Here is a 17,645-nt window from a genome sequence, read left to right on the forward strand (position 1 = left end):
TAGTTCCCTGGGTCCTCCTTCTTGCCCTTTTTGAAGACTGGAGTGACATTGGCTATCTTCCCGTCTTCAGGCACCTCTCCCGTTCTGCACGACCTTTCATAGATGATGGAGAGTGGCTCAGCAATGTCATCTGCCAGTTCCTTCAGCACTCGCGGGTGCATTCCATCGGGGCCCATGGACTTGTGGGTGTCCAGCTTCCTTAAAAGATCCCTAACCTGACCCACATCGACAGAGGGAAGGTTGTCCTTTCTCCAAGCTTGCTCGCTTACCTGCCAGGACTGGGGAGCCTGAGGGCCAGCCTCGACAGTGAAGACTGAAGCAAAGAAGGCATTCAGTAGCTCCGCCTTCTCTGTATCTTCTGTCACCAAGGCACCCATTTCGTTCAGCAGCGGTCCCACATTACCCCTGGTCTTACGTTTACTGCTGACATACTTGAAGAAGCCCTTCTTGTTATCCTTGATGTCCGTTGCCAGACTTAGTTCAAGGTGAACCTTGGCCTTTCTGGTTGCTTCCCTACATGCTCTGGCAGCATTCCTGTATGCCTCCCAAGTGACCTGACCCTCTTTCCACATTCCATGGAGCTTACTCTTTTCTTTGAGTTTCACTAGGAGCTCCTTGTTCATCCATGCAGGCCTCTTACCTCGTTTACTTGATTTCCTACGCACAGGGATGCACTGGTCCTGAGCACAGAGGAAGAGCTGCTTAAACAGAAGCCAGCTCTCCTGGACTCCCCTACCTTCGAGAGCCATAGCCCACGGAATTCTTCCAAGTAGGTCCCTGAGGAGGCCAAAGTTTGCTCTCCTAAAGTCCAGTGTGGTAGTCCTACTTGTTGTTCTGCTTCCCCCTCTCAGAATCCGGAACTCCACCATCTCAAAACCCAAATGCTCCAAGGCCTTCTGGCTGTGCATCCTTTCCACATTTTACAGAAACAACCTTCACTTCCATGCCACAGTTGCTTATTTCCTTGCTGAAGAAAGCCCAAACAATTGTTCGCTTTATAAAGCACACAAGCCCTAAATGTAAAACATAGCTCTTACTAAAAGTGCGTATTTCTGATTCATTTGGAATCATTTACAGAAGTAAAAACCTCTCCAGTAGCTAGGAGAGGTTTCAAGAGCACCAAACACTGAGCTCATCTCTCAAATTCCCAGGGCATAATTTCTCGGTCACTGATAGGGAAAAATTACCAAGTGCTTTGCACTTGTTTGAAACCAAGAAAAGGTGTGAATGAGACGAAGCTAAAATTATGAATGAACACTCTCACCCACTATTTTTTAAGCATTTTTGCTTTTTGAGGGTCTGCCAAGCCCGTAATTACCACTTACCAAGCTGGAGTTCAGTCCACAGAGTTGGAGGACCTGAAATACCCTGAGCCTTGGAGAATTGTGTGGGTTTGCATTTTACTACTTCCATGAGGGGAAAAAAAAAAAGGAAAAGAAAAAAAAAGAGAGAGAGAGGCAGGAGAGGGTGGCAATATCCTGCTTCCTTTCTTCCCGCGCGCTCTCCCCGCCCAGCACCGCACCTCGGCCATGAGCGCCGCCGCGGGCGGGCTGATGTAAAGCCAAGATGGCAGAGAGCGGCCCTAGCGGCGGCCCCTCGAGCGCAGAGGGGGAAACGATCCAGCCCTCCCCTGTAACTGGAGAATCCCCTACAAAAAACTATCGCAGTCCCCACCTATCCCTTCACTTCTTAAATAAATTCCGTTCTGATGATGATCCATACTTGTGCGTTTAAGACAAGAGAGTCTCCAGTCTCCTGCTTAGAGAATTACTGAGTAGAGAATTACTGCAGGAGCGGTCATGCTGCAGGAGAGCTTCCCAAGGCCGAGACAAGCTCCTACCTGGGCATGGATTGCACCAGGGCTTTGCAGAACTAAATACCTTTGAGAAATGCTTGTGATTTGTACTCATGCTGATGAGGCTATTGAAAGGCGTGCGTGCTTTGGAGAACAGTTTATTTGTGTGAAAACCAGAGGTAATTACCTATTAATGTCTGCTCACATTCATGGGAGATGGGCCTGGCCAACTATATTTTTGAAGCTTTTTAGGAGGCAAGCCACAGATATCTTCTCAGAGAACCAGACGTTAATTTGGAGATTAATTAGAACTATATCTAATGGTTGGACTTGATGATCTTAAAAGTCTTTTCCAACCTAAACAATTCTATGATCTTCTACTTTAAGCATTTCACTGTCTTCTGCCAAAAGAACAGGTTAATTCACCAGAACAGCAAATAATCCCCTTCAAAAACTACAAATGGTAGCAAAGAAGCAAACTCGGGCTATGTGTGAAAGCAGATTTCTTTCACCCTCCAACAGCCCAGCCCAAACCCAATGTACGTTCTTCTGTATTATTCCAGAATTTGATAGATCTTGGACTTAAATACCTCAACCTGCCCAAGTGTGTGGTCTGCTATGGGTGCTGGTTTGGTTGGATCAAGGTGTCTTCTAATGCAAAGCTCCACTTGCTCTGCAGAGCAGTCACCATGCACGTCAGCTGGATTCCCACTGGAGGAAGCCTAATGCTCTCCAACAGAGGGCTAAAAATCGTATACTGGGTTTAAATACTACACTGTCAGCCAGTGAGAATCTTTCAAGCTTAGTGAAAACATTCATTTTAGAGGACCTTTTTCAATGTTCTTACCAATAGTTGCCTGCCAATCCCACTGCATTGCAGAGGCTGCACTTCATCTCCTACTACTGCTGAAATACTTTTAATTTTTCTAGGTATGATTTGATTACACCATATCACAGCATATCATCACATTCAGGTTGCTGACGAACATAAGACATAGCAACATAAGGAGGGCTGTTCCAGGAAAAAAAATTATTGAGCAGTTTATGGAAAGAAGTAAGCTACTACAAAACACTGCAACAGATTATTGTGAATTACTCACATCTTTAAGACAAGCTTCCTGGATATGATCTTCTACTAAAAAAATCTGCAATTTGAAAAGATTATTCCATAACTAGTATCAGTAGGTGTAGTAGACTGATTTCATAAAGGTAGTATCTACCGCAAAATAATTATTCCTTTCATTACACTTAAAAGTATTCAAGTTTTGACATGATAAATTCAATTTTAAATGCAAGGCTTTTTTTTCTGTTGAAGAGGACACATCTGTAAATGTGTTTTTCTTAAAATATGTCTCATACATTCCTCTAACTTTAATTGAAAAATGCTTCTAAAGAAAAACATGTGATATGGAAGACAATACATGACTGGAGTTTAAAATACTGTCAATATTGTATTAGCAAAAAGAAGTAGAGGATATATTTTTGAAAGGTTGTTTTTTGAGGTGTTTTTTTAAATAGAACAAAAGGTATCAAGAATAAAAACACTACTACACAAACAAAGGGCAAGTTCTATGTAGAAGAAATGTCAGCAAGATCCTCAGAAATATTTTTTAAAAGTGATTTCAGCAATGTATTTCTGCACATCGTGGTCACCTAGGTGTTTGAACAGTACGTTTTAAACTGGAAAGTAGTACTGTAACATCCAACAGCTGACCTATGTTATGACTGCAATAGACTGAAGGCAACACATGGGAAATAGAGTCTATTTCAAAGAGGGAAATGTCAAAGCTGAAAATATGTTAGAGAAAGTGAAAATCCAGGTAAGAGGACATTCAAGGAAAGGAAAGCAGAAGTTAAGACAGGGTCTTAAGTATTTTTCTTATCTAGTGTCATATTCATTTATCTCACTCTTAGCTGAATAATGACAAAGATTGTTTTACTAAACTCAGTTTTCCTTAAGAACTCTGATAAAAGCACCTTTCCAGTACTAGAGATTGAGATTTCTTCTAAGGATTTCCACATATTAGCTTCTTGCTAATGAAGAGTCCATTTCACTTTAAAGTACTACAGCAGGAAATGGTAGCAATTACCATTGTAGCTCTGATGCAATGTTTTGTGACGCTTCTTTTCAAAAAAAGTCTCATCTTGTACCACTTACTGAGTGAACAGGAGGCCCAAAATCCAAAGACTTAGAAGTCTGTCGGTGTAGCATCTTGATTGGTAAGACATTAATTAATAACAGAATTAACAATGTGTGCTTTTTGAGGGGCCACATTAATAAAGATAAAGATGACAAGTCTTTTGCTGGAATTCAGTGTGAATTCAGAAAGCAGGTGGAATGGAAGGTTTTCCCGAGTCACATACTAACATCTTGGCACAAATATTTTCACCAGGTATTTACGTAAAAGCATAAACTGGACTGGGACTCCCTGAGGGAGGAACGCATGTGCTTTTCTCCTCATTTTGCAAAGCGTAAGGACCTCTGGCAAGGAGTTTGCTATACCATCAACACCAGGAATATTTCAAAATTCTAACTGCAGCACAAGTGCTCAGTGCACATCAACATCAGAAGACGGCACTGAGGAAGCAGTTGGCTTTCAGGCTCTAGAGCTAGGCCTGTGCTGTGTTGTTGCAGTACTAACTGGGGAATACGCAGTCTAATTCCAATGTACCCAGCTTAGCACTGCAATGAAGTTGTGGGAGCGGATGCTCTGAGGTCCTTCACCTTTGGCAAGAGCTCCAGGTAACTGGAGATGACTCACTATACTCCTTCAAATTCTTCCTTAAAAACCTGTTTTTCACGATACATCACCAAAATATTCACCTAGCTCACTGGTATACCATGACAAGTGTCTACTGTGCTAACATTTCTCTTTTGTGTTTTATGGTAATACCCATATGTATTCATCATCTTTGACCACCATCCGTGGCAACAACTGCCTACTTGTTGTTTTGTGCCGATACTGCTCCAAATCTAGTGGCACCCTCGTCCACTGTCGGGACTCAGTCATAGATTTGTACAAAGAATTGCATTAAAAAGAGCTCAAGCAGAGTCATCGGGCAATATCCACACCCCTGCAATGCAGGCATGGCCAACATGGTCCAAGAGGGATACAGACTAAAAACCTGTCTTCTTTTCAGTTAAAAAACAGTAGCAGCCTGATTAGCAGCCAAACAGTATTTTTTCTACATATGCATTCTAAGTTAACGTTTCCATGAGGGATGAAGTTTAAAAAGTATATACATAATTGCTTCATTAACCTATCCAAGTGTTCATGCATATTCTGGAGGAAAAAAAAAATGAAGAAACAAATTGAGCATTTTCTGTTCATCATCAACTTTCACATTTTTATTCCTTGCCTCATTGACAGCCTGAAACCACTTCCGGTAATAGTTAAAGAGCTCTGCAACGTGCTTCAGTATTGACACAATGCAACTTCAGTCACCCTGGCATTGTACAAAACTACAATCTTTACTTAGAAAGATTTGGCATACTTGGCAAATAACTGGCGTATTACAGAAAAGTACTAAAGAAATAAGTAAATATCTGTGTATTGTACCAACTAAAAAAGGCGAGAATTTGCTGCTGTAACACTTTCCCAGTGACGAAACAGGAAATGCACCGTTTGGAGCAGTGTCCTTAAACTGGCTCCAGCAAGGTATGTCAAAAGCTACTCATGAAATATTATGAGTGCGTGACTCCTGATGGTAGAGAAGGGGATTACAGTGCTTTGCAAATGCAGAAAACACAACAAACTTTGTAGCAGCAATGTTCTCTTCACTGCGTGAGTTTTCAGATTTTGATTTCAGGATGATAAGCAGTGAAGAAGTTGGCCAGGAAATCATTTCACTTTATGCCACCATCTGTGTAGCAATGCTTTTAAGCTAGCGTTCTGCTAGTTCTGCAGGAGCTTGGGAAAACTGAAGACCCACAGATTTTTGTTTGTACAATTTCTAATTTGAAAAAAACCACAAACCCAAACACCCAACCATAAAAACCTGACCAACCCCCAAGGTGATGTTAAGAGATATTTGTGTGTAAGTTGACTTTGTTTTTAAACACACTTAATTGGCTTATGCTTTCCAAGCTTATGGCACAAGTACATCATACACCGTGTTACAACAAATTAACACAAAAATATTTTCAAAGACATCTTTTGGATGAAAACATTGAAAATTACTTTACAAAAATAACATAATATTTTTTTAGATGAACAGCTATGAGCCAAACAAGACATAACATTGACACAAGATGAAATATCTTACAGCAAAGGCAGGTTAATTACCACAGTGGTATGAAGGTTCAAGTAAATTACTAGGCACTTTTTGCCCAAACAGTAGTCACTCATTCAGTGGAAAAGTCCAACTGACAGAAACGCCTGAAACATAACTGCTAAAGCTTTCTAAGATTCTAAATTCTTCAAAAAAAGTGCAGATAAAAAGGCAAAGACAAACAGGTGTCGCAGATGGAGTGAGAGGGAGGCAAAAATAATGTGGTTTATTGGTGTAAAACAATGAGTTAACAAAGGTCAGTGGTAAATGCGACAATAGTTTATGAGATTCGATGGCAAGGTACACTTTGTTATTTACTGCACAGAGGACAGGGTCAGACAAAACTGTCAGGGAGACCCTCCCATTGAGTCATGAGGTTCAGAAAAGATCCCCTTGCTTTCTAAACTCCCTCAGAGAGGAGTCTAGGTGTGGCTAGATCCAATCCTAGTCCCAGACTTGGTCAACGGTTTATGCCTAAAGGATTATATATGCGCAATTAATCCTTTATGTCACTTAGCTAAGATCTCCAAGTTAGCATGCTGTTAGTCACTTACTGAGAATCTGTTGTGGTAAGGAATCTCTCAACCTTGAGGAGTAACCTTGAGAGGCGTCCCTGCTCAAGGGGAGATCCTGGCATGCAGCCCGCTGCCGTGCAGGAGAGCTCAAAGGGCTCTTGGACTGCTCACTATTTATGGGGGTAAGATGATTGGCTCATAGTCATATTTGCATACTGACCACTGTGCTTAGGCGGGCATATTCCACAATAGCCCTTGGCTATTGTATTGTTATCTGTCTCCCCCCACACCCAGTGGGTGCATCCTTCAGGACCAGACACATCTATCAGATGCATCTATCACCAGGGCCACAGGTGGTCATCACTTGAAAGAGGTCAAAGGAGGGGGGGGTCAGAGACGAGGGGGGAGCACACCGTCACAACAGGCCAGGTATTATGCCACACAACGTTAGCCTCTTTCCTTACATGACTCTGTTTGGCTTAGTTGAAGTTCCAAAACGGGTGTGAACAAGTCAGTCTTCCCCATCCTACAGGGGCATTTCTATTAAGGCTTCACGTGTCAGAGCACAGAGGAGCACTAGGAGCTCCAGACACATGGGAAAACAGATAAAAAGAACGGCTGCAGGGTTATACCCGAGCAAGTACGAAGCAGCAGAACAGGCTTGCGCTTGGCTTTGATTGGAAGGAGCCCGCATCACTTGCAGGATACCAAGCACCAATACACATTGTGCTCTGTGCCAGGCAATTTGTAACTGTATGGATGATCCCAGCACCACAATCCGATATCCTCAAGATCCCCAATACCTAGAAGCTAAATCTTCCAGCAAACAAAAGAATGTCCTGACGTGGGAATTTAAGTACCAGTAATGTGCATAAGCTCCTAGGAAAAATTGCTGTTAAAATACCTAACATAATGAACAGGAAGACAATAAAGGGCAACTAAAGCAGGAAATTATGTATTTCAAAGTACTTAAAAAAGCACTACTGATATTTGATAGACTTATATAAAATTGTATCAATTTAAAAGTTAAAAATTTTAGAAAGCAGCAGTTTGTGGCAGTTTTAAAGCACGGTTTGTTTTTGGGGAAGAAAAGCATAGCACTTAAGAAATCATGTCATCTCCATTAGGTGCAAAGCTCTCCAGCTGGAAGACCAGGTCTACAGCAGCATCAACATCTGGTACAATATGATCTGGTTCTACTAAATCAGGGTCAAACCTAAAATCTCTGTGGCCATGGAACACCGTTTCAGTTATGCTCTCCCTGGTATCCAAGGGTACCTCTGTGTGAGGGTTGTAAACCCCAGTACAAACAAGGACAGATCTGCAGTGGGCAGCAGCTGCAGGTGCTAATTCAGTCTCCCAGCTGTTGCCTATTTCATCATCCTGAGAGAGAGCAGCAGATCCTCTGCCACCAGCAACCTGGGCCTGAATCCGGGATTTTGAACCTTTTTTGGAGTTCTCTTCAAGATAGCGATTGTAAAGGTTAGCACCATAGACATCAGTCATGAGATTATCTCTGGAAATAGAAGACAAAAGTTTAGTCAGCTGTGCAATTTTAGTTGTCAAATTTCAACTGTATGAAAGAAATTTTTACGGCTTTGATGTAACCATTTATTTTATATTTTACATAACTACATGTGGAAGTATGCAGATAGGAAGAAGTCCAATCCTATCACTATTTTATTATACCTTTGTCATTAAGCAAGACATGATAAAAGTGAGTAAGTCTGTATTGAAATTGCAGACTGGGCAGGGGGAGGGGAAATCAAGGATAGGTATTAGCAGCTCATGAATGAGCTTTCCAAACATCTTGGAGATTCTGGAACAGTCTTTAATACAATACAGCTTTATCTCTTTCTATGAAAAGGATTCTATGATGTGACAGCACGCACAGTAGCATATGACTGAGCTTAATGACCTCACAAATAAATTCAAGCTCTACACTCACTAATAACCATCATTTACTCAAAGCTTATCAGTGTTACAGCAGTAAACCTAACAAAACACCCATGCAAATTATTTTTGTTAAGATTTACACAGCCTATTATAGAAAATCAGGAGAAATGTTAGTTGCAGATAAACCACTTTTTGTGCTTTTACAGTGGCCCCAATGGTATGAGAAGCAAAGTAGTAAGAGGTGGGTATTTTTCACTGCTGGTATGCATGTTGTGAGTAATTTCCTGATGAACTTGTTAGACTTATGATATCCTACCCGACAGCATAAAGAGTTTGAATAGGTTGCTTCCACTGCCTTTCTGCTGCCTGAGCCCTGATGAGGTATTCCGCGTACTGGTAGGTCAGTTTACTAGGTTTGCCCACTAATGCCTCGTATTTCAGGTCTTTGCCAGTGATCTTCTTGTAAATGTTTTCCAAACAAACCATAAAAGTTCCGTGCCCAAACCTACACGAAGACAAATCAAATTATATTAAGTACAGATTAAAAAACACAAGGCTTTCTTTATTCCATGACCTTTTAGGACTAAATCATACCCTGCAATTATAAAATTTCCTTCCATTTATATGCAACATTTCCACAGCTGCTTCACTGAAAATTAAGTGCTGATTAGCTGTGCAATTAACACCGCAATAAAAACACATTACTGGGAGAGCACAACAGACTATTTTTAAAATGTAGCAATGGTTTCCGTTAGTGTTACTTCCATTTAAGTAGATGCCCTAGTCACAAAAGTGATGCTTCTTGAAATAATGCTTAGCCTCTGGAGTGACCTAACAGAATCGGCTAAACTGACAAAGAGGAGAAACGGAAAAGGAAAGTTAGAATCAGACAGAAGGAAAATTGTTCTCTCCTTAAACACAAGTATACCAGAACCCACTTTTAATATGGAAAGAAAAAAACTTCATAGGTTTCTCTAAAAATATAGATGCAAAGGAGGATGAAGGAACGAACTCTAATTTTATAGCATGCTTTTGATAATTCACTCAGTTATTTTGATCAAGGTGGAAACAGTGATGATGGGTCATCAACCAAGCCAGTAAATCAACCATTTAGAAGATGTAATCTCATGATGAAAAGAACAGTTTTACTTCACTACTGAAGTCAGGGTGTGATATTAGGGATGAACTAATACATACCACTTGAGAAATATGGAATTATCAAAAACATGAAAAGAAGAATAAGAGGTTGCTATACAACAATTCTGTACACAATAAATAACACATAGTTCTTAAGAAAAGCTGCTAGGTAACTTCTAATGCGCATAGATTAGTATAGCTGCTCAAACCAGGCATCTACAACCTAAAAAACCCAAAACACCAATGTAATGAGCTTCAGAAGCCAGCAGAGGTATATGAGGTGCACTAATAAAGAAATTAAATCTCTAGTGGCCTAGATATCAAAATAGTCTTTTAAGGAAAAATGCTACAAAGAAGGCAGCAGCTGTAGTGCTTTTAAATATGGTACAGAATTAGCTTTCCTGAATTGAGTTAATCCTTCGTTCCCTCTCTCCACCCTGTTCGGTGCTTTGCATTACAAAATACCACTAAATAAGCATAGAATTATTTCCAGTAATTATTAGCAACAGCTTAAAACAACTTAGTAATGGCATTGTATTCCAATAGGGAAAGTAACAGCACTGACAGATGCAAACTTGTCAAACTCAAAGGAAAAAAACCAAACTTTATACTGGATCTTTCCCAAAGGACACAACAAAATACTTTATCTTATCTACTGTAGATATATTGGTTGCCTTACTCTAGCCCGAAACTATCACACCGATGTATTTGGCCTTAGTCTTTGCATCCAAATAAGGATGTCTGACAAGGTCTTCGATCCAAGACCAAGGCGGTGATCCAGTCACAATAACAATGGTTTCCATTTCAGTGCATGTTCAAACTGGGGGAAAAGGGAGGGGAAACAAAACTATTGAAGAACCACCTTCTACAGAAAACAAAATCAAACAAAACCACTATCAGAGATCATGCCACCTTGTGCTGTGTGTTCTCCTTGTTTTTTCTTACATTCCTTAAAGTGCTTACTACATTGTCCTCAGCCCAAAAACACTCACTGCTTTTAACTAGCAGGGTAAATTTTTACCCTATCAGAAACTGTAGGGTGGAAAAGAGAAATACCTAAGAAGAACCTAATGAAATGAGACAATGGCCTTGATTAATTTTTTCACTTTTCCTTTGAACTGAGACTCTGAGACCCTTGGGCAAAACCCCATCTTTCTGGGAGTGGGGAAACAAAAAGGTTTAGGGCTTAAAAGCAGGGTTTTTTTGAGTAACTGATTTCCCAAATGCAATAACGTAGACAGTAATAAGGCAGCGTTTGCTGAAAGTGCATTGCTTTAGAGATGTCGTATTCAAAGTTGAGACCTACTGTGAAGCTACAGCAAGCATTCTGTTATAAAAGTATTGACTCTGAATTTTACTGCAGAAATGAGGAAACCCCGTGTATACCATGCTATACACACACGCTGTCGTTGCACTCACCTTGGAGACTGTGCTTCAGCTACCCACATCAGATCCATGTTACAAGCAAGGACAGGAATGTGAGGGTAGTTTTCATGGTGATACGGATTTCCAGGATAGCCACTTGTCAGCAAAACATCTATTATCAACTGGAGGTTGGTCTCCCATCTGACTGGCTCCCCAAACAAAACAACAGCTATGAGAACAAGAATTACAAAACAGAGTTATGGGATTAGTTAACAGGGCACCAAATCTCTGACACTAAAATTTGGTCTAAAGAGACTGAACAGGTAATTTGATTTAACCGTGAACTAATGCAACAGTCACATTAACTTAGGGTTTTAATATATTACATGCCCATTCAGTCACAGAAAAAGTAACAAGACCCCACTGCAAAATCCACAGGTTTAAGAAATTTTATCGGCTGAGTTTCTCCATAACACCATAAAATATTAACTTCTAAGTTGTATTTCTAAGTCTTCCATACCTTTGTGAATTCTATGTTTACGTACAGTATTTAAATAATCCATCAGAGATGTTAATTTGTACATCTTAAACCAAAATTTGAATGTTGTATTCAGGCATTTTTCTGGTCTCCAGCAATAATCTGAAGTGGGTATTTTTTAAATCCTGATGTCCCAAGTTTCTACTTTCCTATACTTCAGATGAGACAAGGGTGAATATGGTATGCTGAAACAAAATGCTTCTCCTCCTACAATTCTGAAGTGACTATCCTGACTATGCTACTAACAAGACTGAATATTTCTGAACACATGTCAATTCATTCCTCATTTTTGAAAGGAATCTGTTAAAGGAAGACGAAGAGGAAAGTGGACCTCACCTACCTTCTGAAACTTCAAAACCACATGGCTGAAAACCGCACACATTTAAAAAACCAGCATTATCAGACGTGATACATTCCAAATAATGACAGGGGTCATTAACAAGAAAATTTTAGAATTGTCTCAGCCAACTTTCTGAAGTGCCCAGCAATCTAAAAATAAATTCTAAAGTACAGTAAAGATATTTTATCTATTAATGCATAGTTGCAAGTCAAATAAAGACAACTGACCCTCAATCTTGGGAAGCTCCACAGCAGAGGGGTACTGCAATAAGAAAAAAGTAAAAGTTTTCTACAAGATTAAACATCTATTACTATTTTTAACAGAATAAATTCAAGTACAGCTCCTACAGTTGCCTTCTGCAACACAGACAGGAAACGCCCTCTCTGTTTTGGTATATACCTGACATCAGTTTGCTTAGAAACTTGTATTTCAATTCTGAAGTGAAATCTTGTGGCAAACAGACAGCAAGCAAGTTAGTGTGTTCTACACTCACTAGCCTCCTTAATATCTTTAACCTCCTCTGGCAAGCTATAAAGCTTCAGTTGTTTAATTTACTTGTGTACAAAAGCACGGATGTTTATTTTTCCACAGAAAGAAGAGGCCTCTAGTATCAACAAGACATTTGAGTAACAGTTTTGGAAGTGTATTTCTTTAACACTGCTAAGAAAGCAAAATACATTGGATAACACACAATATGTTTGCTAAACAAATAAGAGTTTGCACTTCATGATTTACTCCCCATGGTGACAAATACTATAACAGTTTCTTGAACTTCTACATCCACATGATTGAGAAGCAAGACAAAAGGTGATATAACCCAGTTACAGATTCTATGAACCACAAAGAATTTCTTGATTTCACATGGGAAAAATCCACTCTATGCTGACCCTGAATATGTACAATACATGCATGTATTTACTGGGTATGTATTCACTTCTTTTTGAAATTCTGCACAATTCAGTTAAAACCATACTGTACGCACTGTTAATATTTAAATATATTTAAATAACAGTATAAACAAGAAAGGGAGTCCTATAGAGAAAAAATAGTTATCTGCAAAACATTAATTTACAATCAAAACAACCTCACAGCTTAGAAGCAATACCAAGACAAACCTATACTGAAGGAAAAAGCTTATTTTCTCTACCACACCTCTGAGGAAGCTAATCAGCTTTCCAAAGCAGATTTTGAATTAGGTGTCTGTACTAAATTGTAAGTTTTCCCACAGCAGTAAGTTACAAAATCAAAGATTACATTAAGGAATTACCACCGATGAAAGTCTGTAAAGTTTTTCTTGAAAATGCTGTAATAAAACAAATAAAGAAGCAGAAAAGCAAAGCCAAAACACAGCATAAGAACAACAGCATTAGCTCTTTAAGTTTAAATATTGACCCCTACTACGGAATGTCATCTAATGAGCAAAGGATTTTAAATCAAAAATATTCACTCACCAGAACGTTAGGTCTTCTGTCATGGTCAACTACATCTAGCAAAGGGTGTTTCTCCCTCAATGTTTCAATGGTAATAGGCTGACAGAAACCGAGGCTGGGAAAACACCAGTTAAGGATACAGAATTGCTTATATTAAAAGACTTTAAAAATTGGTGATTACTTTTTAACAATTTTAACATATGCAGTTTATCTGGTAAAGCAAATCATTTAGGAATGAAAGCAACATATCAAAGACTGACGACTTCTTCCGTGAGATAAAAAGATGATCATCCCATTATTTATAATTGGGAGACCTGTGTGTCTGAAATCTTAAGACAGAAATGATATGTTAATCTTTCTCAAAATATGAGATGAAAAGCAAGAGGCTGCTCTACATCTGCAATACTCCAAGATAATTTTTACATAAGCACAGGAAGTTTATCTGGCAGCAAGACAATCTTGCATAATTATTATAGGAAAGAAATACAAGCTAGCTGAGGAAAAAATACTGTCTCCACAAACTGTGCTTTCCTTAGGCCATTACAGCTGCCAGTCTCTTGCAAAATGGTGGACTGGCCAATCAGGTTTAATTATGCTCTACAGGTAGTTAAGATAAATACTTGAAACACATCAAAAAAGGAAAGGACCAAAAGGGGAAAAAAAACCCTACTGATCTGCACAGTAGTACTCTTAAATGCTGATATATCCCTTTAATTCAAACTTAGTTAACAAGACATAATCAAACTAAACCTGCTCATTTATGTAAAAAGCAGTTGTGATGCTACTCTCAATACTAATACAACTTCTTACAATGCAAATGCAAATAAAAGCTATTTAAATATGTCAGCTATACAAACTAAGCCACCTGATTTTGTATTGGAATTAACACTGCAGGCCATTTGTAAAATTATTTTAAGATATTATTATCCAGTCTGAAAATGCCTTCTAACAGAAATATAAATTAAATTACAGTTTGAAGCTTTGATACCACCATTATATCAATAGATAATTCAAGTTCTTCCTGGCAGTTAGTATAGAAGCAGCAAAATATTTTCAAGTATAGTTCTACTCCAGGTGGCAGTTACAAAAGCAACGTGACCTGGCCTGGCTGCATGCTTACAAGCGGATCTTTAGCTACTAAGCTAAAAGTCAGATGTGATAAATAGTAGACAGAATGCCAGGCTCTCATTCTCAAGAGCCCTTTGTGCTACTGTGTCATTTACATAAGAGTTGAAACAAGAATTCTTTTTCTTTTTTCCTTCCTCATTAAAAACAGATAGAACAAAGTGCAGCAAATCTCAACACACCAACCACTTTCAAAACGTAAGTTTGACATCACAGTAAGATCTACCATTGCTTATTACTGGATTTGTAGTGTTGAAATATCTGGTCTTCACTTGATCTGCAGGATTCTCTGACCTTAATTAAGGAAAGTACTTAAACAGAAAGTTGTTGGGTTTTTTTTAAAAGATACTCTTGAGCAATATCAAGAAGTGGTCCCTGTCCAGACACAAGGACACATTTTTCATGATAACGTTTGAACATTCGTAGAGGACTGTGTGACATCATCACTTGATCTTGTGAAATCTGTTTGGGATTTAAAAACAAAAGGAGTCTGTTGTTTTTCAGATACATTATTTATATGTAGATTTAATTAATAGGCGTGACAAATTCTATGAATTACAAAACAATCATACATATCTACCTAAAACCCTACCATACCATTTTCTCCTAAGTTTCACAGATGACGTACTGATAATATACCAGAAAAAAACCACATTACTGACAAATTGTCATACACAGCCCTTTCAGCTTCCGGGATTACTCTATTCAGCATGAGCACAAGGTTTTCCCTCCTAGTTTTACAGGATCACCAAATTAATTTAAAAAACAAGCAGGAAAGAAGAATCAGAACTGCCAAATGCTCAAACAGAGTCTCCCAGCAATGGAGAAGTCCTATTGCCTGCAGCGCCCACAATTCAGGGAGCAATAAAGTTTTATCACTTGTATCAAAAAGAGGCAGGAGGCTCCCGTCTTGCACATTGTCACAGAAGACACTCAGCGTGCTAAAGCAGAGTTTCACGTTACTGGCACACACATTTTTTTTATTAAGAAGGAGGAGGCGAAATTTATTCCCACAATAATAATGTTTCAAAGAAATACCATTAGCTTTACCATTAGGAAAAATCAGCACCTTTACCAGTGGAGATACCATTAGCTTTGAACAGCATTTTTTACTTTTATAACACCTCCAGCAAAGCATTTCTGGGGGCTTTAGGGAAAAACAAAACTGATTAATTGAGCAGCATTTAATGGAAAAGAATACATTTGACACATTCCCCATATGTAACTAACTAAATAAACAGGATTTAAGCTACTCACTGGAACTCCCAGTAGGTGAGACAACTGATCAGCTTTTTTCTGGCGAAGGCAATTCCCTGCATTGGTCACAAATACTACAGGCACCAAGAATTGTCCCCGAGAATTAACTAGCTTTTGAAAAAAGAAAGCCAAAGGAGGGCAGTACCTTGAGCTGTAAGGAGGAATTGAAAAGAAAGAATACATTAGCTATGCCCTCCTTACTCCCACTTGATAAAGCTTACAATAGCTAAAGCCCAATGAAAACAGACACCTCCACAGAGAAGGAATGGATCTTTTTGTGCATTTTAACATGCTTTACAGGCATATTCATACACCACAATACCTTCCATGAAAAAAGGAGCACTACAACTCCCTTTTCCTTTGGCATACAGCCTCGTGAGTTCTACCTTGCTTTATGAGTAGTTCCAGAACGTTTCAGAAGATTGGGACAAACTGAATTAAACTGATAAAAAGAGGTACAAAATACATGCTGCTGTGCCGGTGAGTCACACTTCTGATGGAGTTAGCTCTCCTCTATTTCACAGGTAATTTCAATGCACAGAACACTAACAAAATAAACGGAATTAAATTTTTCAGCAGCAGGTAGGTCTTGAATGCAAATATTGTACTTGGCTCCTCCCTTACAAGATGTTCAGATACTAAAACTGTCCCTGCTGTCACCTGTACTTTCCTGTTCCACAACGGGTTTGACTACAGCTAGAGATCTGTTGTGCTCCTTATACAGTGCTTCAGCTGATTCTTAGTTTTATACGTGGCAGACTTACGCCTATCACTGAAGTTAGCACTCCTTAAAGAAAGATGACATTTGAGTTACTAAAATTTATCTCATTGCCTGCCTTTGAAGAAGTGAAAACCTGGACTTCATGGGCCCAGACAAGGAGACGGTGGCTAATGGGGGGGGTAAGGAAGATGAGCTGGGTGACAAGCCTAAGGAGTGGAGACAGCGAGAGGACTGTCGAGAAAAACTGTTACTGAATCGGGTTGGAAAAGGATGGACCAAAAGGCATTTTGCCTATGTAAGTAGCACTTTGTTCCTCATCAATTATTCATGTGCTACATTTTTTCTGCAGCTGGGTACAGCACAGAGGCACTGCCAGCACTAAGTGAAAGGCAACGTGAAAGGCAACGTAGCTACAGATAACACTCCTTAACATCCTGGCTCACACTCACTGCTGCCTTTTCCAAAGCTGCGACACACAAATGACGCTTGAAAACCTGTGAGTTTGAGTACATTCCCCAACAGAACCCAATTTAATACAGTCAACACCTCAAATGCATTGCAATGTCACTGCTTTTAATTAGACAGGTGGGTTTGTTCAGTTTTACATGCAAGTACTCCCCATGAAGCCATACTATCCTTTCTCTCTTAGATAATCATCACCCCTCTATTTAAACCCTCCCCCCCCGCCACCATTGTCTCCGTGTTGTCTGCAAGTATCACAAGCGCTATATCAGAAATAACCCAGCTGCTACACAAATGACGTCGTAGGCTTGCTGGCAAACACACCGTAATTATTTCAGGCTTTGTAAATCGGTATGCGGAATTGCCAAAACTATACGGTGATAGTTTTGCAGCAAACACAGTTCTTCACGTGGATTTTGCTATCTGTAAATAAAGTAGATTACAACGGTGAAGTTTTCTGTGAACACCACTGTAGAAAAAAAAAAAAAAAAGCCTTTGCTGAGCATACAGAGGAAAAAAAAAACAAGGAGGGAACTCAGCGTGTATCCAACGGGGAAATAACGAAACTAACAGCTATTTTTTTTTTCCCTTCTGACCATAAGGGAATGGTCTCGGCCACAGCAGCGATCTGCAGCGCTGCAACAACAAAGGAGAGGGGACGGAGCCCCGCGGGCGATCGTCACCGCTTTCCGTTGTTCCGCTTTCGCAAGGGCACGAAGCGGCAGCCCTGGGCAGAGGGGGGCAGCAGGCGCTGGGGAGGGAGGCCCCGATAACGGCCTCCCCCGTCCGGGG

At 39.7% G+C, this 17,645-nt stretch overlaps 1 protein-coding gene across 1 annotated transcript; it reads right to left on the reverse strand.

The window, feature by feature from the left end:
- Positions 1 to 7,557: 7,557 nt before the first annotated feature.
- Positions 7,558 to 16,535, reverse strand: LOC104124332 (haloacid dehalogenase-like hydrolase domain-containing 5). Its single transcript, XM_009636659.2, has 8 exons — positions 16,525 to 16,535; positions 15,671 to 15,821; positions 14,763 to 14,875; positions 13,310 to 13,403; positions 12,086 to 12,119; positions 11,035 to 11,209; positions 8,795 to 8,983; positions 7,558 to 8,098 (listed from the first exon to the last, which is right to left on the reverse strand). Exons 1-8 carry the CDS (start codon positions 16,533 to 16,535, stop codon positions 7,684 to 7,686), a joined length of 1,182 nt encoding a protein of 393 aa, XP_009634954.1. The 3' UTR covers positions 7,558 to 7,683.
- Between the last annotated feature and the right edge of the window lie 1,110 nt (positions 16,536 to 17,645).

Source organism: Egretta garzetta, unplaced genomic scaffold, assembly GCF_000687185.1.
Source record: "Egretta garzetta isolate BGI_Z169 unplaced genomic scaffold, ASM68718v1 scaffold553, whole genome shotgun sequence".
Classification (NCBI taxonomy): domain Eukaryota; kingdom Metazoa; phylum Chordata; class Aves; order Pelecaniformes; family Ardeidae; genus Egretta; species Egretta garzetta.